At 40.3% G+C, this 22,867-nt stretch overlaps 1 protein-coding gene across 3 annotated transcripts in view; it reads right to left on the bottom strand.

Moving 5' to 3' along the window:
- The window catches only part of WDR70 (WD repeat domain 70), a 377,836-nt gene that overhangs the window by 275,775 nt on the left and 79,194 nt on the right, over window positions 1–22,867 (bottom strand). For all 3 annotated transcript variants that reach the window (XM_010367672.2, XM_030927443.1, XM_010367673.2), the window contains exon 8: window positions 3,612–3,765. In XM_010367672.2, coding sequence (XP_010365974.1) covers window positions 3,612–3,765 — 154 coding nt within the window. The remainder of the gene's footprint in view (window positions 1–3,611; window positions 3,766–22,867) is intronic.

Below are 22,867 nucleotides of genomic sequence, written 5' to 3'. Positions count from 1 at the left end.
TTTGTGACAGACTACATTATTGTTCCCAAACCATCACCCCTCCCTATATCTACAACCTTTCCCCAAGACAATGCAGTTCCTCCTGCTAGAGATCAGGTAAATTTATCTATACTATCAATGTTAGCCATGGACAAGGTATGTGTTTTGGCTGACTGAATGTTAGTGGACATGATATACGCAATGGCTTAAAATGTACTTCCTGAACTGGAGCTTCCTTGTGATTCTATCACTGTGACAAAAACGCATCCTCATGTAGTCCACTGATCCAAGGGGGAACAAACACACAGAAAACATACCTAGACTCTATCTATAGCCTGGAGCCTCACCAAGCCAAGAACAGTCAACTCACAGACATGTTAGCAAAAATAAATGTTTTTCGTACCTTAAGTTTTATACAATTATTGACCTATAGTTAAATGATATATAATATACATTTGATTTTAAAATATCATTATCCCATTAAAAATATTTACATTAAAAACTGAGATCACTTTCTTTCCTTTTTTTTTTGAAATTAAGACACAGGGTGTCTCAGTGTTGCCCAAGCTGGAGTTCAGTGGCTAGTGGCTATTCACAAGCACGATCATCGCACACTATAACCTCAAACTCCTGGGATCAAGCAATCCTCCTGCCTCAGCTTTCCAAGTAGCTGGGACTACAGATGTGTACCACAGCATGTCAGCTGTCTCTCCCCTTCTTGACCTAAAGCCTAGCACAAAAATTGCTGAAGAGAATGTTTCCAAAGATGCCTGAATCAATATCTCCCATCCTACATAATTTCTGTTTGATTTTGCCATTCACCCATAAAATGGTGGGATCTACCTCCCCTCCCGGCAAATTTGAGCTGGCCCTCTAATCCTAAGATCTGAAGCCAGATATTAAGCTACTTAATTAATTTCCATGTTTGTCCTCCATGCAACCTAGCAATCAAGTAAGAAGTCAAAACCTACTGATACGGTTTGGATGTGTCCCCACACAAATCTCACCTTGCACTGCAATAATTCCCATGTGTCAAGGACAGGGCCAGGTGCAGATAACTGAATCATGGGGATGGTTCCCCCCATACTGTTCTCATGGTAGTGAATAAGTCTCATGAGATCTGATGGTTTTATAAATGGGAGTTCCCCTGCACATGTTCTCTCTTGCCTGCTGCTATGTGAGACATGATTTTGTACCTCCTCGCCTTCCACCATAATTGTGAGGCCTCCCCAGCCATGCAGAACTGTGAGTCAATTCAACCTCTTTCCTTTATAAATTACCCAGTCTCAGGTATGTCTTTATTTGCAGTGTGAGAACAAACTAATACAATAAATTGGTACCAGTAGAGTGGGAAGCTGCTGTAAAGATACCCGAAAATGTGGAAGCAACTTTGCAACTGGGTAACAAGGAGAGGCTAGAACAGTCTGGAAGGCTCAGAAGAGGATAGGAAAATGTAGGAAAGTTTGGAACTTCCTAGAGAATTGTTGAATGGCTTTGACCAAAATGTTATTAGTGATACAGACAATGAGGTCCAGGCTGAGGTGGTCTCAGATGGAGATGAGGAATTTGTTGGGAAATGGAGTAAAGTCACTCTCACTATGCAAAGACACTGGAGGCATTGTGCCTCTGTATTAGAAAAGGGCACAAGATAGGGGGAAAAGAGTGAAAATCAGAATTTTTTTCTAGAGTTCCCTAGAGATCTGTGGAACTTTGAACTTGAGAGAGATGATTTAAGGTATCTGGCAGAATAAATTTCTAAACTGCAAAGCGTTCAAGAAGAAGCAGAGAATAGTTCAGAAAATTTGTAGCCTGATGATGCAAGAGAAAAGAAAAACCTATTTTCTGAGGAGATAGGGTTGTAGAAATTTGCCTAAGTAATGAGGAGCCAAATGTTAATCACCAAGACAATGGGGCAAATGTCTCCAGGGCATGTTAGAGATCTTCACAGCAGACCGTCCCATCACAGGCCTGGAGGCCTAGAAGGAAAAAACGGTTTTGTGGGTCCAGGATCCCCTGCTGTGTACAGCCTAAGAACTTGGTGCCCTGCATCCCAGCTGCTCCTGCCATAGGTAAAAGGGACCATTGTACACCTCAGGCCATGGCTTCAGAGGGTGCAAGTCCCAAGACTTGGCAGGTTCCAGGTGGTGTAGAGCCTGAAGACGCACAGAAGTCAAGAATTAAGCTTCGGAACCCTCCGCCTAGATTTCAGAAGATGTATGGAGACGTCTGGAAATCCAGGTAGAAGTTTGCTGCAGGGGCAGGGCCCTCATGGAGAACCTCTGGTAAGATGGTGTCAAAGGGAAATAAGGGGTTAGAGCCCCCACAAAGAGTCCCCACTGGGGTACTGCCAAGTAGAGCTGTGAGAAAAGGGCTGCCATCCTCCAGACCCCAGAATGGTAGATCCACTGACAGCTTGCACTGTGTGCCTGGAAAAGCTGCAGACACTCAATGCAGTCAGAAAGGGGGCTGTACCCGGCAAAGCCACAGGGGCTGGGCTGCCCAAGACCATGGGAACCCACTTCTTGCATCACCTAGATGTGACACATAGAGTCAAAGGAGGTCATTTTGGAGCTTTAAGATTTGCCTGCTGGATTTTGGACTTGCATGGGGCCTGTAGCCCTTTTGCTTTGGCTACTTTCACCCATTTGGAATGGGTCTATTTACCTAATGCTTGTATTCCTGTGTATCTAGAAAGTAACTAACTTGCTTTTGATTTTACAGGCTCATAGGTGGGAGGGACTTGCCTTGTCTCAGATGAGACTTTGGACTATGGACTTTTGAGTTAATGCTGAAAAAAAAGTTTGGGGGACTTTGGGGAAGGCATGATTGGTTTTGAAATGTGAGGACATGAGATTTGGGAGGGGTTGGGGCAGAATGATATGGTTTGGCTGTGTTCCCACCCAAATCTCATCTTGAATTGTAATAATTCCCATGTGTCAAGGGTGGGGCCAGGTGGAGATAATTGAATCATGGAGGCAGTTTCCCCCATGCTATTCTCATGGTAGTGAATAAGTCTCATGAGATCTGATAGTTTTATAAATGGGAGCTCCCCTGCAAATGCTCTCTCCTGCCTGCCACCATGTAAGACACGACTTTGCACCTCCTCGCCTTCCACCATGATCGTGAGGCCTCTCCAGCCATGTAGAACTGTGAGTCAATTAACCTCTTTCCTTTATAAATTATCCAGTATCGAACAGGTCGTTATTAGCAGCATGAGAACAGACTAATACACCTACTAAGACACTGTAAAAAGACCCAAACTAGACATGTGGCAAGAGAAAAAGACAGCGAGAGAGAGAGAGAGAGAGAGAGAGAGAGAGAGAGCGCCAGCAAGAAGGGAAGGGGTGGGGTAGAAGTAAGTAAGAGGCAAAGACAGAGAGAGATGCCATGGAGCAGGACATCGACTGCAAATCATCTGGGCCCATTTTGTATCTTATAGCCATCCTAGTGCTCCAGCTGATACTGTATGAAGCAGAACTTCCCAGCCAATCCACACCATTGTGAGAACAAATAAATTGCTATTGTTTTATGACACTAACTTTTGGGGTGAATTATTACATGATAACTCAAATAGTTGTTAATAAATGTGTGCTGAATTAATTTAATTCATTAAAATATTGTTTCATGCTTACCTTGGTGTTGGCCATGTCCACAATATACTGGTCTCCTTTTATACATTCCATTACTTCAAAACCATCTCTGTCAATCACCTTGGCCTGAGAGCTTCCAGATACAACAAGAATCATGTCTCCTGTGTTACTATACTGTAATGACTTGATCTGGTGGCTGCACAAAAAGAAAAGGAAAATTGATAAGATACTGAGCACAATGTTTATAATTTTACTACAGTAAGTATTGTCAGAAAAAAAATGTTACACAAATGCACAAATTGATAATTTCACAAAATCAGGAACATCAACCTCAAATGCATTCTAAATACCCACTGGCGGCCGAGTGAGGTGGCTCATGCCTATAATCCCAAAACTTTGGGAGGCTGAGGCAGATGGATCACCTGAGGTCAGGAGTTCAAAACTAGCCTGGCCAACATGGTGAAACCCTGTCTCTAACAAAAATACAAAAAATTCGCCGGGCATGGTGGCAAGTGCCTGTAATCCCAGCTACTTGGGAGGCGGAGCCAGGAGAATTGCTTGAACCTAGGAGGCAGAAGTTGCAGTGAGCTGAGATCGCGTCACTGCACTCCAGCCTGGGCAACAAGAGCAAAACTCTGTCACAAAAAAAAAAAAAAAAAAAAGGCCGGGCGCGGTGGCTCAAGCCTGTAATCCCAGCACTTTGGGAGGCCGAGACGGGCGGATCACGAGGTCAGGAGATCGAGACCATCCTGGCTAACACCGTGAAACCCCGTCTCTACTAAAAAATACAAAAAACTAGCCGGGCGAGGTGGCGGGCGCCTGTAGTCCCATCTGCTCGGGAGGCTGAGGCAGGAGAATGGCGTGAAACCGGGAGGCGGAGCTTGCAGTGAGCTGAGATCCGGCCACTGCACTACAGCCTGGGCGACAGAGCGAGACTCCGTCTCAAAAAAAAAAAAAAAAAAAAAAAAAAAAAAAAAAAAAAAAAAACAACCAACCAACCAACCAACCAACCACTGGCTATTCTGGTAGTTCTCTCTTCCCACTCTCCACTGCAATCTATTAAAAATCTCTCTAATTACCTCGTATCTCCAGCCCAACCAACTCTCCCTCTTTCAGCTATTGAATCTTCTGGCTCTTTCTCAGAAGAAACAAGAACTGCCTCAACTTCCTCTCATTATCCTTATAAACTTACCTTTACTTGAACTTTCTTCCTCCTCCTCTTTCATTACAATGGTAGAAATGAACCTCTTCCAGCCCATGGCAAATCATACTTATCCTGGATCTCATCTCTCCCAGTCTCCTCAGGAACTTCTACCGACTATCTTCTCTCTCTCCTCCCCTTCACAGCTAAGCTGTTTGAACAAGTTTTCAAGCCTCCTCATCTCCTCCTTTAATTCTCTAGCACTACAATATCTTTCCACCCTCACCACTTCACTAAAACTCATGTTGCCATTGTGGCTGTAGTGAATACAGTGGTGTGCTACCCAGAACTCCCCCTTCAGAAGTGAAGTGCTCATTATCCTAGCTTCTGGGATTTTGCCTACTGATGGTTAATAGCTGGACCCTCAGGAATTTCCTTGAGTTGCAACTCCCTCACCAAAGGTTACACTATTATACCACCCCAAAACAGCCCACATTCAATGACTGACAAATATGCAGTAGAACAGTCTATTCCTGGAATATCTCAGAGGGGTTATTCTAGCTTCAGATCTCCCTGTGGAACAGTTGTTGCTGCTATGGCAACTACATGGCAATTCAATTTCCCCATCTTCCTAATGCTGTTTCCCTTGTACCCTCTCTCACGGGGATTGACCCCAGAAACACTCCCCAATATAAACTTCTGTCATGCAAACACAGACATTTCAAAGTGTGTTTTTGGGAAACCTGACCTGGGAGAGTTGACACCAAAAGTGGTCCTATGAAGTTTTGACTCCCAATGAGAATTTGATACTGTATCAATCAAAAACTGGCTAGCAATGAGAAACCCATTACTGGTGGCACATAGTCCCTAACATGCCACAGCAGGGCAACCACAATTGCTGAAACTTTTGTTGGTGAAAGAGAAGCCACGGCAGGTGCAATATTTCAGGCATTTGTGAAGTACACAGAAGTAATTAAAAGGACTAGGAATTGGATAGCTGTTGCTAGGAGCAGTCGATGCAACGGAGAAAAACAATGAAAGGGTGAGAGTGATAAATCACCAATTAAAGACTATAATGTGAAATCCAGAGAGTCTCTCTGGCAGCATACAAAGACGGGGTTATTGGTCTCTGTCAGATAAGCGGTATGCAGTCACTGATCTCATGAAGCATTTTTTCTACCCCTGTTAAGGAGGACTAAGAGCAGCTGACAGTCACATCCAACTAACAACAGCATACATTTACACGCATGAATCAAGGCTATTATTAATTTTCCAGCCTTTAGAGTCCCAAGGGATACGAACAATCCAAATAAATTCATGTTGATCCATGGTCTAAATATCACATTAATTCAATCAGGTGAGCAAGAAGGAGCACATACACTGGTAAGATACAATCTTCCCAGAAAATGAGAGATAAACCCTATAAAAGAACAGGAGATTGAGACAAGGAGATGAGGAGAAGATGCATGTAGACAGACATATGAAAGGGGACAAGTATGAAGCTTTTTGGGTCACAAGTTAATTCCAGAAAGCATCAACCTTAAAAAAGGCAATGAATAACCATGCAAAGTGACTTGGTCAGTTTGGCTGACGTCATCCACCCCACTGTTAATAGGCTTGTAAATGAAATAGTCATGGTGGCATCAACAGAAGTTATAGATGAGTCCAACAGCAACTCTTAACTTGACCTAACTATTGTTGCTGCTGAAGATCCAACCTGCCAACTCTGGTGAGCCCTTCCTCACAAAATCAATACTAAGCTAATAAATAAGTAAAATATATTATATGAAAAATGGTAATAAGTATGTGGGAGAAATAAAGCTAGGAAGGTAAGAGACAGGGATAAATATTTTAAATAAGGAGGTCAAGAAATAAGTGAGGAGCTAGAATTACAGAATCACTTAAAGTAAAGGCAAAATAAAGATGTTTTCAGAAAAACTAAAACTAACAGAATTTGTCAACAGTTGACTTGCTTTAAAAGAGATATTACACAGAATTCTCCAGGTAGAAAGAAAATGATCCCCAATAGAAGTACAGAGTATGGCACGAAGAATAACAGAAAGGGAGAATATACAAGTAAATGAACAAATAAGTTATGAATACTGACGGCATAAAATAACAATACCATCTGAACGGTTTAAAATGCACACACCAATATGTAAAAGTACAAAGGACCCTTGAACAACACAGGTTTGAAATGCACGGGTCCACTTTTACACTGATTTTTCTCAACCACATACGGATCAAAAATACAGTATTCTGCCAGGAACAGTGGCTCGTGCTCATAATCCCAGTAATGCAATGAGCTATGATGGCATCACTACACTCCAGGCTACGTGACAGAGCAAGACCCAATCTCTAAAAAAAAGAAGAAAAGGTGGGGCACAGTGACTCATGCCACGGTTTGGGAGGCCGAGGTAGGTGGATCACGAGGTCAAAATCAAGACCATCCTGACTAACATGGTGAAATCCCGTCTCTACTAAAAATACAAAAAATTAGCCAGGTGTGCTGTCATGCACCTGTAGTCCCAGTTACTTGGGAGGCCGAGGCAGGAGAATTGCTTGATCCTGGGAGGCAGAGGTTGCAATGAGTCAAGATTGCTCCACTGCACTCCAGCCTGGCTGACAGAGCGAGACTCCGTCTCAGAAAAAAAAAAAAAAAAAAAGACGAAGAAAAAAGAAACAATAAAACATCGTATGTAGTATTCACTATAGTATTCACAGGATGCAAAACTTGCATATACAAAAGGCTGGCTTTTCCCACAGGTGGATTCCTCAGGACCAACTGCAGGACTTGGGTATGCACAAATTTGAATACAGACAGGGATCCTTGCCTATACCAAGGGGACAACTATGTGTGAGAACAGTAGCAAAACAGCAGGAGGGAGTAACTGCCGTTACATGTAGTTAATAATCCAAAGTCTTTGTATGTGACTGGGAAGTAGTAAAAGTACTAATTTTAACAGACTTTGTTAAGTTGTAATCTTTAGGCTAACGACTAAAAGAATAGTAAAAGACAATAAACTAACAAACTGACAGAGAAGAGAAAACATAATATTAAAAATTAATGCAGACCAGGCACGGTGGCTCACATTGTAATCCCAGCACTTTGGGAGGCTGAGGTAGGCAGATCACCTGAGGTCAGGAATTCGAGACCAGCCTGACAAACATGGAGAAACCCCATCTCCACTAAAAAAGCAAAAAAAACTAGCTGGGCGTGGTGGTGCATGCCTGTAATCCTAGCTACTCGGGAGGCTGAGGCAGGAGAATCGCTTGAGCCCAGGAGGGCGGAGGTTGTGGTGAGCCAGATCACGCCATTGCACTGCAGGGTGGGCAACAAGAGCGAAACTCCATCTAAAAAAAAAAAAAAAAATTCAAGGAACAAGGATGCGTGCCAAGGCTCATATCTGTAATCCCAGCATTGTGGGAGGCCAAGGCAGGTGGATCACTTGAGGCCAGCCTGGTCAATATAGCGAAACCCTGTCTCTACTAAAAATACAAAAAATTTGCCAGGCATGGTAGCGCACACTTGTAATCCCAGCTACTCGGAAGGCTTAGATATGAGAATCACTGGAATCTGGGAGGTGGAGGTTGCAATGAGCTGAGATCATGCCACTGCACTCCAGCCTGGGCAATAGAGCAAGACTCTGTCTCAAAAAATAAAAATAAAAAATAATAAAATAGGCCGGGCACAGTGGCTCAAGTCTGTAATCCCAGCACTTTGGGAGGCCGAGGCGGGCGGATCACGAGGTCAGGAAATCGAGACCATCCTGGCTAACATGGTGAAACCCTGTCTCTACTAAAAATACAAAAAAATCAGCCGGGCGTGGTGGCACATGCCTGTAGTCCCAGCTACTCGGGAGGCTGAGGCAGGAGAATGGCGTGAACCCGGGAGGCGGAGCTTGCAATAAGCCCAGATTGCGCCATTGCACTCCAACCTGGGTGACAGAGCGAGACTCCGTCTCAAAATAATAATAATAATAATAATAATAATAATAATAAAATAAAGGAACATTACTGGAGATAAAAAGGACCTTTCACCATTATCCTCAGCAAACAAATGCAGAAACAGAAAACCAAACGCTGCATGTTCTCACTTATAAGTGGGAGCTGAATGATGGAACACATGGACACATGGGGGAACAACACACGTAGGGGAACAACACACATTGGGGCCTGTGTGTCATGGGGAGAGCATCAGGAAGAATAGTTAATGGATGCTGGGCTTAATACCTAGGTGATGGGATAATTGGTGCAGCAAACCACTATGGCACACATTTACCTACATAACAAACCTGCACATCCAGCACATGTAGCCGCAGAACTTAAAATAAAAGTTGAAGATTAAAAAAAAATTCATAATAACAAATGGGGAAATCTACCAGGCAGATACAATAATTATAAGTGTGCTCGTGCCTAGTGACAGTCCTCCAAATACATAAAGCAAAAATTACAAAACTAAAAGGAGAAACAGGCAAATCTACAATCACACTGGGAGATTTTAACATCTCTTTTCCAGTAACTGATAGTACCAGCCAATTTTTAAAGATCAATAAGGATAGAGAAGATTAGAACAACACAATAAACTGAATTTATCTATGTTGGATGCACAACAAAAAATGCATTCAAGTATACAAATAATGTTTAAAAAACTGACATATGCAAATCTGTAAATCAAGTCTCAATAAATGTCAAAAACCTAAAATCATATAGAATATGTTCTCTAATCCTAGTGGAATCGTTACAAATAAATTTTCAAAAATAATCTGAAAACCGGTGAATGTTTGAAAAATAAAGCAAGATACCTACAAGTAATCCTCAGATCAAAGAAAAAAAACACAACAGAAATTAGAAAATGTTAACTGAATGATAATGAAAACACAATGAATTAGAACTTGTGACATGTAGCTAAAGCTATTTAATAGAAAATTTACGGAGTTAAATACATACATTACAAAAAACTGTTTTAATCAATGATCTAAACGTATGTTTCCAAAAGCTAGAAACAGCAAACTATATCTATCTCTCATGAACACAGATACAAAATACTCCAAACAAAATATTAGCAAATGGAATCCAGCAATATATACAAAAGGAAAAGATATCACAATCATGTAAAATGTATTCCAGCAAAGCAAGATGGCTTTAATATTCAGGTCAATTCATGTGACTTTCTAAAAATCCAGCATAAAGGAAGAAAAGTAATTCAGGCATCTGATAAAACATCAACATTAAGAATATAAGGCCAGGCGCAGTGGCTCACACCTGTAACCCCAGCTACTCGGGAGGCTGAGGCAAGAGAATCGCTTGAACCCAGGAGGCGGAGGGTACAGTGAGCCAAGATCATGCCATTGCACTCCAGCTTGGGGAACAAAAGGGAAACTCAGTCTCAAAAAAAAAAAAAAAAAGACAGAAAGAAAAAAAGGATATGAATAGACCAAGCTAGAGAGTAGGAGAAAATATTTGTAATGCAAAAGATTATTCCTCTGTGTGTATGGGTATCTCCTAAAATACATTAATTACAAAAAAAAAGAATAAAAAGACTAACAACCCACTAAAAGTGTAAAATCATAGATACTTCACAAAATATATTCAAGTGCTCTACAAAAACATCAAAAGGTGCTTCACATCATTAATCATTTGTGAAATGCAAAAACAAAAAAACACAAGGTATCATGTTATACTCACCCACTAAAATGGTTAAATCAAAGATACTGACAATATCAAATATTGTCAAGAATGTGGAGCAATTAGAATTCTCATACACAACTGGTAAAGTGTAAGATAAAAAAGTAGGTTGGAGAACTGTTTGACAGTTTCATATAAAGGTAAACATGTACCCACCCTATGACTCAGCAGTTCTATTCCTAGGTATGTTCATAGCACACAAAAAGGCTCATACGAAAATGTTCAAAGCAGCCTTATTCATTATGTCCAAAAGCTGAAAACAATAATCTAAATTGTACACTTGGCCAGATACAATGGCTCACGCCTGTAATCCCAGCCCTTTGGAGACGGGAGGATCACTTGAGGCCAGGAGTTTGAGATCAACCTGGCCAAAGTGGCAAAACCCTGTCTCTACTCAAAGTACAAAAAAATTAACCAGGCATGGAGACGAGTGTCTGTAATCCCAGCTACTAGGGAGGCTAAGGCAAGAGAACTTCTTGAATCTGGGAGGCGGAGGTTGTAGTGGCCAAGATCGTGACACTGCACTCCAGCCTGGGCAACAGAGTGAGACTCCGTCTCAATTAATCAATCAATTGTACACTTTACATGCTGTATATGTAATTTGTACATTTGGTATATTCATGCAATGAAATACATGGATAAAAGTCATAAGCATTTTATTGAGTAAAACAAAAAAGATACACACTATACATGATATAATCCCAATTACATAAAGTCAAAAAATAGGAAAATATTATGGCAATAAAAATTTTAAAGTACTTGCCTCTATGGGAAGGAGGGACATGGAATGAAAAGGAATCAAGAGAACTTTCTGAGGAGATGGGTATATTTGTTTTCAGTGATACTTAAGCAAGTGTATGCAAATATCAAAGCATTCAAGTCAAGCCCTTAAGAATGGGAAAATCGGCCGGGCGCGGTGACGTAATCCCAGCACTTTGGGAGGCCGAGACGGGCGGATCACAAGGTCAGGAGATTGAGACCATGGTGAAACCCCGTCTCTACTAAAAATACAAAAAATTAGCCGGGCGCGGTGGCGGGCGCCTGTAGTCCCAGCTACTCAGGAGCCTGAGGCAGGAGAATGGCGTGAACCCGGGAGGCGGAGCTTGCAGTGAGCCGAGATCGCACCACTGCACTCCAGCCTGGGCGACAGAGCGAGACTCCGTCTCAAAAAAAAAAAAAAGAATGGCAAAATCTTGCATACAAATTGTACCTCAATAAAATTTGTATTTAAACTTGGGATATTCACTAATAATTTCTTAAAATCTCCTGGCAAATTAGGAAGTAAAGGGAAAGGGTATATTTGTTTTCAGTGATACTTAAGCAAGCGTATGCAAATAACAAAGCATTCAAGTCAAGCCCTTAAGAATGGCAAAATCTTGCATACAAATTGTACTTCATTAAAATTTGTATTTAAACTTGGGATATTCACTAATAATTTCTTAAAATCTCCTGGCAAATTAGGAAGTAAAGGGAAAGTTCTTGATTTGATAAAGAGTATCATTTTTAAAAAAACTGTAACAAGTATCTTCCTTAATGTTGACATGTTAAAAACATTTCCTCTGACATCAGGAGCAAGATAAGAAAACCTATTTTCAACACTTCTATTCAACATATAATAGAGGTCCTTGACAGTGCAATATGACAAAGAAAAAGGCCACTTGATTTATGACAAAAGTGATGAAAGAAGTCTTTTCAATGAATGATGCTGAGTCAATTTGACATTGTAAATAACAAATCTTTGTCCTTATTTTACAACACACATAAAAATCAATTCCAGGTACAGTGTAGACATTAATTATTAACTTTTAAAAGTAATATATCTAAATTTCTGGAAGATAAAATTGACAACACGGGGTTAAAGAAAAATTTCCTTAAACAGAAAACAAAAAAATTCTAACCATAAAAAAAAAGAACGCAAATGTTACCTTCATCAAAATTAGGAATTTCTATTCATCAAAAGACATCATAAACAGTGAAAAAACAAGCCAAAAATTGTGAGTGAATATGTGCCTCCTATTTAATCAATGAAAGTCCCTAGATCCACCATATTTTTAAAATCTATTAAATGGTATTAAAAAAATAAAAAAAGGCAACCACCAGAAAAATGACCAAAAGATTTATCCATTTGAGAAGGGATATCCAAATACCCAATAATGTTATAAGAAGTTATCTAATCTCATCATGCATCACAAAAATTCAAAATAAAGCTACAATGAAATACTACTACATATCCACCAAAATGACTAAAATGTAAAAGGCTGACAACACAAAGTGTTAGCAAAGATGTAAGGTAACTTTTGTGGACTATGGGTAGGAGGGTAGACTGGTACAATCATTTTCAAAATCTATTAGAAATACCTGCTAATGGGCGGGTGCAGTGGCTCACACCTGTAATTCCACCACTTTGGGAAGCCGAGGCAGGTGAATCACTTGAGTTCATGAGTTTGAGACCAGCCTGGCCCACATGGCAAAACCCTAAAACCTAAAAATACAAAAATTAGCCATGTGTGGTGGCTCATGCCTGTAGTCCCAGCTACTCAGAAGGCTGAGGCAGAAGAACTGAACCCAGGAGACAGAGGTTGCAGTGAGCTGAGATCGTGCCACTGCACTCCAGCCTGGGAAACAGAGTGAGACTCAGTCTCAAAAACAAACAAACAAACAAATACTTGCTAAAGCAGAATGTACGCATAATCAATGACCTAGCAATTCCACTACCAAGTATATACCCAACAGAAAAGCAAGTATGTGTTCCAAATGACATCTACAAGAATGTTCACAGAAAAACCACTCATAGTAGCCCCAAACTGGAAATAAGTCAAATGTCCATAGGCAGAAAATAGCTAAGTAGATGTATATTCATACAGTAGCACACTGTATAGCAATTGAAATGTACAAATTTTTGCTATAAACAGTATGGATATATTTTACAAATATAATCAAGTTAAAGAAGCCAGACAAAAAAAAATATGCTGTATTCACCCATTTAAGTAATATTCAAATATAGGCAAAAGTAATCTATGGTGCAAGCAGTCAAGATGAGAAGATTGTGAGTAATATCTGGTAAACAGGTATCTGGCACTGGTAACACTACTTCTTCTATTTGGGTAGTAATTACAGGGATGTATTCATTTTATGATCAGTCCTCAAGCTATAGCCTTAGTAGTATCATAATTTTCTAAATATTATATTTTAATTTAAACATTATAAAAATTAGAGACATCTGAAGCAATTTTATATTAAGGCCCTTAATTCACCAGTAAGGATATCAAATGGGTACACTACTGTACTTTACAGTATAATTTAATTCTTGAAGGCTAGAAAATTCTCAGAATAAACTAGTAAGTACATGTAAAATGTTTTGTGGTTTAAATTGAGGGGTTAGGGGTTTTTTTGGTGTGTGTTTTTTTATTTTTTTTTTGTTTACATGGGCATCCTTCAGTTTTTAATAATGTAAAAAATTATATTTACCCATTGCCAATGTGTATACATTAATCTGCAGCAATTTTATACAATAAAAGGTGAACTTCTATGCAGTAAACAGTAATTTAACAAAAAATGTACAGGACGAAGAATGTTCATTACACATACAGGAAACATAAATATTACCAAATATTGGCAAGCACCAAAATTTTCAGAAATAGAAGTCTCTTACAATTATAGCTCTCTCAAGCAAAAAAATAGCAGAGAAAAACTTAATTTACCTTAGGGACTATTTATTTACTTAGAGATTTCTTAAAAGGTCAAATGGGGTCACACAGAGTACTAAGAAGGGCTGTTCATTCAGGCCTCACTAAGAACTCTTCTTCATTCAGTAGCTATATAGTAATATGACAACTGCTCCTACAACCCAAAGAGGAACTACAGCAACTACTCGTTAGAATCTGTTGCTCCCAACTCTGTTTTGCAATTATATGACTCAAGTATTCTGTCTCTGTTAACTATTACTTCTGCTACTCCCAATTAAATTCCCTCTAATTCTCCCACTCTGCCTATTTAAGCGTTCTGCTGCCTCATGGCTTCAATTCCATCAGAGTTATGCATTCTGTTTTCTCTGTACATTTTTGCTCTGCTTCCATTGCTAATTTGCTAGTAAAGTGTTGTATATTCAAAGTTCCAAAGAAATAGAATATCCAAGACATCGTCAATCATCCAAAAAACAGTGTAGGAGGCCACAGTTAAGAGAAGCAAGACCATTAGCTTTCTTTATAGGCTCAAGAACAACAGGATGCTTTGGTCCTGTATCAACAGGATGCTTTTCGGGCAGATCCTACTGCCACCCTAGCTATGGGCACATGTCAGAGTCCCATGTAATAAAGGAGACAAAAGGAAATCCATCACAAGTATAAACTAAGAAAAGTACTCCAAGGTTTCTAAGAATGGAGCTGTACAACTCACTCTGCCCCATTTGTTACTTCTCCATGGCACTTACCACCATCTATTATATATATTTGGTTTATAGTCAGTCTTCCCTCATTAGAATGAAAGTTCCATGAGGATAGGACTATACAGTCATCCCTCAGTATCCATGGGGGACTAGTTCCAGGATCTCCTGAGGATAACAAAGAACACTCAAGTCCCTGATATAAAATGACATAGTATTTGCACATCACTTTGCACATCCTCCCATATACTTCATATCAACTCTAGATCACTCATAATATCTAAAGTAAATGTCATGCAAATAGTTACTGTACTATATCGTGTAAGGAATAATGACAAGAAAAAAGTCTGTACATGTACAGTACAGATGCAATTTTTTTCCCAGTATTTCCAATCCTTAGTTGGTTTAATAAACAGATTTAGAACCCAGGAATAAGTTCTGGTGTCCTATTGCATAGTAGGATGAGTACAGTTAATAATAATGTATTATATATTTGAAAACAGCCAGAAGAGTACCGATTGTGAATTTTCTCCCTACAAAGAAATAATTATGCAAATTACCGATTTGATCATTACACATTGAGTGCATGTATTGAAACATCATACTGTACCCCATATATATGTACAATTATTATGTGTCAATAAAAATTTAATGTCAATATGTGAAATAAAATGAAAAAATAAAACTTTTTAAGGCAGTAATTATCTCTATGTGGTAGGAATATATACAATCTGAAATAAAAAATATGTTTAATTGTTAGGACAAAATAGATTATAGATTATTTTAAATGTGGAAACTATAAATTATAAAATTCTCACAGAACCTGAAAAATTATTAGTATTTAAATATTTAAAAATCTGTCCTTGGAGAGAAAGCAAGTTATCACATTTACATCAACAAGTGCAACATATGAGCCTATTACCATCTGCTACAGACTGCATGTTTGTGTTCCCTCAAAATTCATGATAGGCCGGGCGTGGTGGCTCATGCCTGTAATCCCAGTACTTTGGGAGGCTGAGGTAGGTGGATCATGAGGTCAGGAGATCGAGGCCATCCTGGCTGACATGGTAAAACCCTGTCTCTACTAAAAATACAAAAAATTAGCCAGGTGTGGTAGTGGGCATCTGTAGTCCCAGCTACTCAGGAGGCTGAGGAAAGAGAATGGCATGAACCCAGGAGGCGGAGCTTGCAGTGAGCTGAGATTGTGCTACTGTACTCTAGCCTGGGCGACAGAGTGAGACACTGTCTCAAAAAAAAAAAAAAAAAAAAAATTCATATGATAAAGCCCTAACCCCCAAAGTGAGGATATTGCGAGGCGTGGCCTTTAGGAGAGAATTAGGTATAGATGAAGTCATGAGAACAGAGGCCCTATGGTGGCATTAGTTCCTTTATAAGAAGAGACACTAGAGCTGCTTTTCTCCCTACCATGTGAGGATACTGAGAGAGGATGGCCATTTCCAATCTAGGAATCAGGCCCTCTTTTAGAAACATAATTTGCCAGCACTTTGATCTTGCACTTCCAGACTCCAGAACTATGAGAAATATCTATTGTTTTCTGTTTTGTTTTGTTTTTTTTTCAGACAGAGTCTCACTGTGTTGTCCAGGCTGGAATGCAGTGGTGCAATCATGGCTCACTGCAACTTCCGCCTCCCGAGTTCAAGCAATTCTCCCACCTCAGCCTCCCAAGTAGCTGGGACTACAGGCGTGCACCACCATGCCTGGCTAATTTTTGTAGAGACAAAGTTTTGCCATGTTGCCTAGGCTGGTCTCAAACTCCTGAGCTCAAGTGATCCACCTGCCTCAGCCTCCCAAAGTGCTAGGAATACAGGCATAAGCCACCATGCCTGGTCAAATCTACTGTTTAAGGTACCCAATTTAAGGTGTTCTGTTTCAGCAGCTGAAGCAGACTAAGATATCATCTTACATGCTACAGACCAGCACTATCCGACAGAACTTTCTATGACAAGGAAATGTTTCATATCTGTGCTATCCATTATGGTAGCCACTAGCCACATGTATCCATCAAGTATTTGAAATACAGCTAGTGCAACTAAAGAACTTAATTTTTTTTTTTTTTTTTTTTTGAGATGGAGTCTCGCTCTGTCGCCCAGGCTAGAGTGCAGTGGCACAATCTCGGTTCACTGCAAGCTCTGCCTCCCAGGTTCACACCATTCCCCTGCCTCAGCCTCCTGAGTAGCTGGGACTACAGGTGCCTCCCACCATGCCCGGCTAATTTTTTGTATTTTTAGTAGAGATGGGGTTTCACCGACTTAGCCAGGATGGTCTCGATCTCCTGACCTCGTGATCCGCCCGCCTCAGCCTCCCAAAGTGTTGGGATTACAGGCGTGAGCCACCACACCCAGCTAATTTTTTATTTTATTTTACCTTTTTTAAATAACCACATGTGGCTAGCGGCTAATGTATTGAACACTGCAGCTGTAGATAACACGAAATAAATACAAAGCAGTCTCAACTTTAGAAAGACAGAAGACTCAGGGCCGGGCGTGGTGGCTCAAGCCTGTAATCCCAGCACTTTGGGAGGCCAAGACGGGCGGATCACGAGGTCAGGAGATCAAGACCATCCTGGCTAACACGGTGAAACCCCATCTCTACTAAAAAATACAAAAAACTAGCCGGGCGAGGTGGCGGGCACCTGTAGTCCCAGCTACTTGGGAGGCTGAGGCAGGAGAATGGCATGAACCCGGGAGGCGGAGCTTGCAGTGAGCTGAGATCCAGCCACTGCACTCCAGCCTGGGCGACAGAGCGAGACTCCATCTCAAAAAAAAAAAAAAGAAAAAGAAAAACAGAAGACTCTTACTGCCTCATAATGTAGATGCAAAATGAAATACTAAGTTAAGTAAAATGTTCTTTAAAGAACAAAAACAAAAGAAAACCTAATGAAAGCTATGAGTTCATTGGATAATAATGCTACCAGTACTAAGAAAGTACAGCCCCAAAAGTGACGTGCAGTCACAAATATAAAAATGACTATTCAAGTGAACTCCTGAGGTAAAAATTTGTTATTCACCATGCTCCAAAATGGTCTGTAATATTCTTCAGAGATGGTATGGTAAACTATGATACAAGGGTAATACTAACATTATGCTGTCACAGGTGCCATTCTCTTAAAAAAGAAATCCCAAAACAAACACAAACCGAAAGCAAATAATTAAACACATTAGAGATTATTATAAAAATCCATAAGGAATTCTGGTAGAGAAACAACTTAATAATCAAAACCCCAAATATAAAATTTGTCTATCAAAAATCAAAATGTTGACAGTTTCTTGCAAAAAAAAAAGTTTAGAAATTTTTTTAATATAAATAAATAAGAACATCTTTTTATTTTTATTTTTATTTTTATTTTTTTTTTGAGACGGAGTCTTGCTCTGCCACCCAGGCTGGAGTGCAGTGGCCGGATCTCAGCTCACTGCAAGCTCCGCCTCCCGGGTTCACGCCATTCTCCTGTCTCAGCCTCCCGAGTAGCTGGGACTACAGGCGCCCGCCTCATCGCCCGGCTAGTTTTTTGTATTTTTTAGTAGAGACGGGGTTTCACCGTATTAGCCAGGATGGTCTCGATCTCCTGACCTCATGATCCGCCCGTCTCGGCCTCCCAAAGTGCTGGGATTACAGGCTTGAGCCACCGCGCCCGGCCAGAACATCTTTTTAAACAAAATCTTAGGCTGTTGAGTCCCATTTACTTTCTACACCTCTAATTCCAAAGCTGAGGAAAAAAATGGATACATCAGAAAAAAAAATTAACTCATGACAATTTGTCTTTTGGACACAGAATACAAAGGAAAAATAAAACTTATGCCTATCTGGCCAGACCTCAATAGAATTTTTCCTCCTAGCTGGTTCCTAAATCCAAATCAGATACTTATCAATAAAACTGCTTTTCTGCACAGCTACCACTAGCTAGAAACTCTTCTCCAAATGTATACTGACCATTTCTTCTAAAATGTTGAAATTCTAGCTGATAGTTTTTTAAAAACCATTCTTAATGTACTGATTCCAGAGTACTGATTCCAATGGCCAAAAAAATTCAAAAAGATTTGACTGGTCTCTGAGATTAGAATGTGTGACAATATGAAGCATTTCACTACAATGCCCAAGATTAAAGTGTCAAAGCAGATGAGGAAATGAAGCTTTCAAAACAGATGCCTATGAGAAAGGAGCCCAGAAAAGCAAAAGGGGCAGCAGCCCAGGACCTTCCAAGAAAGAAAACTGGCTCTGGCTCCACGGTATCCTTCCTGAAATACTGGGAAAGAATGAAGTCCTTAGCAAAATTCTGACCAGGATCCCAAATTTAAACGTAAGCTTGTAAGGAAAACACCTATGGACTTGTGTTTAAATTTGTCTATCTAAGATATAAAATTATAAGTTTGACCAAATGTGCCAGTTGTCCACTTACTGTCTCTCAGCTCCGAATTCACCCTTTCCAGTCTGCTCTGCAGAAATGAACTCGGGACCCTTTAAACATTTTTCCTTTGCTAGTTGGCATGATGTTAGATTAACACTGTAAGAGGAGGAGATGTTCCTCTTCTTTCCAAGAGTCTTGTATGTTCCTCTTTGCAGGCTCCTGTACTGCAACACAGCTTCTCCAGTGTCCAGATCCAGCACCTGTGCAATTCGCTCCATTGTCAGGCTCCTGAAGTGCATAGCAGTCAGCATCATCCAGTATCTTCCACCAGTACCTCCACAAGGCAGTGTTATAGCAAAGTGACACTGATAAGACAGATTTTTACCACAGCAACTTCTCTTCATTCAGTGAGCCACAGCCATGCCCCCTCAAACAGGGTCTGGATCTTAATCCCAGAGGCCTTGGACGTTGTATCCCAACCCCAGGAGTTGATGCTCCTTTTATCTGTTATTCTTATATTCCTTAGAGTTCTCTTTACTTTTTACTAGCCAATCCTCATTACTCCAAAACCCTGTTACAGCTAGCAATTCTTCGTATCAATCTTTCCTTGTTCAAATTATATGTGATTTCTCTATTCTAATCAAACACTGACTGATAGATCAAATTTCAGGCAATTAATCAGAAACTGAGAAAACTATAGGGAATGATGTCTAATTTGTTATTTTATATCTTAGCAAACACATGAGATCTGATAATCAGAAAGTTCAGAGTGCTAACCAAAGTCTTTGAAGAAAGAATGGAATGAATCCGTTCACAGGATATATCCTTGTTAATGCTACTCCCATTTGGGGGAAGTGTAATTTTCTCCAGTAACCATGAAAAATAAGAGATCACTTTGTTTCTTCTGGTAATTTATTTTTATTTTAAAAGGGAAATGAAAATCTAAAAAACAGAAAAGTTTAAGAAGAGAAAGTAGAAAGAGTTAAAGGCTCCATTTCTCTGGCCAACTAATCAACCAAACTGTTCTATCTACATTTGGCGGGAAATCCAAAATTTCAGTGATCCCACACTAATATTCACATTGTTTTCTGCTATATAGGAACACTTTTAACATTTTCCCTCTGTCTCATTGTTTGTCATGTACTCTCTGTAGACTACTTTGCCAACATTAAAATGAAATGTTCACCATCAAGCTCATCATTCCTGCCTCACTTCACTCTGAAATCTGCTAGACACAGAGTTAAAAGGACAGGATTAAGAGTCATTAGACACAGTACTAAGGAGAATTAAAGGGCCTGTTCAAGGGACGTAACATCTGCTCCTCAAATTCCTGTCTAAACAACTAAGATTCCGATCAAAGAGAAGAGAAGGAAAGTCAATCTGACCAGTAAACCGGAGTCACGAGGAAGTGAATGTTCTCTCAGGGAGTAACTCTGACACCAGAGAAAGGCTTAGTGACATTGCACAATTGTTTCTGTGAAGTTATTCATGGGGCAAGTGGGAGTATATGAGTGTAAGTGGAAGGGAGTGGGAAGGTGAAGACTGAGGATCCTTTTAAGTAGTTTTTGCTCAGCTAGCAAAACAAGCTGGGACATGCAAGACAGATAAACACAGCTGTTTGGGGCTGTCACTTGGGGCTCAGGAGCCAAGGTGTCTTGCTGTAGTGAAAAGTGCACCGGAATGTGAGTCAGGAGTTCAGGGATCCAAGTCCTCATTCTGCTGCTAACTAGCTGTGTGATGATGAGCAAGTCTACTGGCTTCACTAGACTCAGTCTCTCTTTTTTTTTCTTTTTTTTTGATACAGAGTCTCGCTCTGTCGCCCAGGCTAGAGTGCAGTGGCACAATCTCAGCTCACTGCAACCTCCACCTCCTGGGTTCAAGCGAATCTCCTGCTTCAGCCTCCTAAGTAGCTGGGATTATAGGCGCATGCCACCAAACCCAGCTAATTTTTGTATTTTTAGTAGAGACGGTTTCGCCATGTTAGTCAGGCTGATCTCAAACTCCTGACCTCGTGTTCCGCCCACCTCGGCCTCCAAAGTGCTGGGATTACAGGCGTGAGCCACCGGGCCCGGCCTCAGTCTCCTTATTTCATGGAAAATGAGGAGACAAGACTAGATGGCAGCACTATACAGAGATGCTCCTGAACCACCGAGTTCACATACTAGTTAATATAACCTTGCTGAGTCCTGGTTTCCTCCACTGAAAAAAAACATGAGAAATAATACTTTTTATAAAATTGGGTGAGGATTAAAAATAATATACATAAAGACACCTAGTACAGTAACTGAAACAAGTAATTATTATTATTACTCCTTTATTTCCAAGGTCTAAGATTATTTGAGGGGTATAAAATCTTGGTAGCCAAATGCAATGTTATTTCAAATGCACTACAAGTTAGTATATGTCTAGTACATGTCTTAATTATTGCTAACCAAAATACTCAAGACTCAGAAATTAAGGACTTGTAAATGTCACCCAAAAATGTAAAAATATATTTTGTCAATATAAGGTTGATTCTTCAGAGGGTCCAAAACAAAGAATATAAATAAGGAATCCTTAAGAATTTGGAAATAGGAAATATAGAAGACTTCTAAGGAAAAAGAGCTAAGGACTTCAAAAGACGCCCCTCTTCCAAATGCCAAAAGAAATAACCTAGAAAAATATAAAATCGGGATAAATGAAAGTACTACTGAAAACTGGAAATTATCCAGAAATTTCTATTAGGAAAAGATCAGAATGATTAGGAAAGCACCTCGCAGAAAGAGTGCAACAGCTTCATGTGAAACTACCCAGCAACCATGAAGTCCAGGGACGGTTCGCTCTCAAAGCAGCAAGGATGTCCTTATGGAAGCAATTGTCACAAAAATTAGGCAGCAGGCACAAAAAACAATGTGGAAGAGATAATGTAGGGTAAATAAAACAAAGATACATGGTCATAAACCCATTATCTTTCCTAAAAACACAGCATACAGGCCGGGCACGGTGGCTCACGCCTGTAATCCCAGCACTTTGGGAGGCTGAGGCGGGTGGATCACAAGGTCAGGAGATTAAGACCATCCTGGCTAACACGGTGAAACCCCATCTCTACTAAAAATACAAAAAATTAGCCGGGTGTGGTGGCGAGCACCTGTAGTCCCAACTACTGGGGAGGCTGAGGCAGGAGAACAGCGTGAACCCGGGAGGCGGAGCTTGCAGTGAGCCAAGATCGTGCCACTGCACTCCACCCTGGGTGACAGAGCAAGACTCTGTCTCAAAAAAACAACAACAAAAACACAGCATCCATCACATAGAGGAGAGACCCACGCACATACACACACAAGGATTACTCTCAGCCCTAGCTCCCTCAAACTTCCTAAGATCACAGGCACATTCCACTGGCCACAAGCAGTGAGTTTAAGAAGGTAAGGAGATACAAGAAGAATCTTTTCAGCCTGTATCTCACCAGGCAGAGAGAGTAAATAAGAAGAGTAAAATAATAAGGGGTTGTGAAGAGCTTTTACGATAGGGTCAGCAAACTTCATGTGAAGGGCCAGATAAATATTTTAAGCTTTGCAAGTCATATATGATCTCTGTATCATAGTCTTCTTTATTGTTCTGGGGTTTGTTTCACAACTCTTTAAAATTGTAAAAATCATTCTTAGTTCAAGTGTCATACAAAAACAAGCCATGGACTAGAGTTCGGCCACTGGCTACAGTCTGTACTGTTCTAAGATATAAAAGACAAA

Source organism: Rhinopithecus roxellana, chromosome 3 (assembly GCF_007565055.1).
Source record: "Rhinopithecus roxellana isolate Shanxi Qingling chromosome 3, ASM756505v1, whole genome shotgun sequence".
NCBI lineage: Eukaryota > Metazoa > Chordata > Mammalia > Primates > Cercopithecidae > Rhinopithecus > Rhinopithecus roxellana.
Note: the sequence above shows the minus strand (reverse complement) of the source record. Positions and strands in the feature narration are given on the sequence as shown.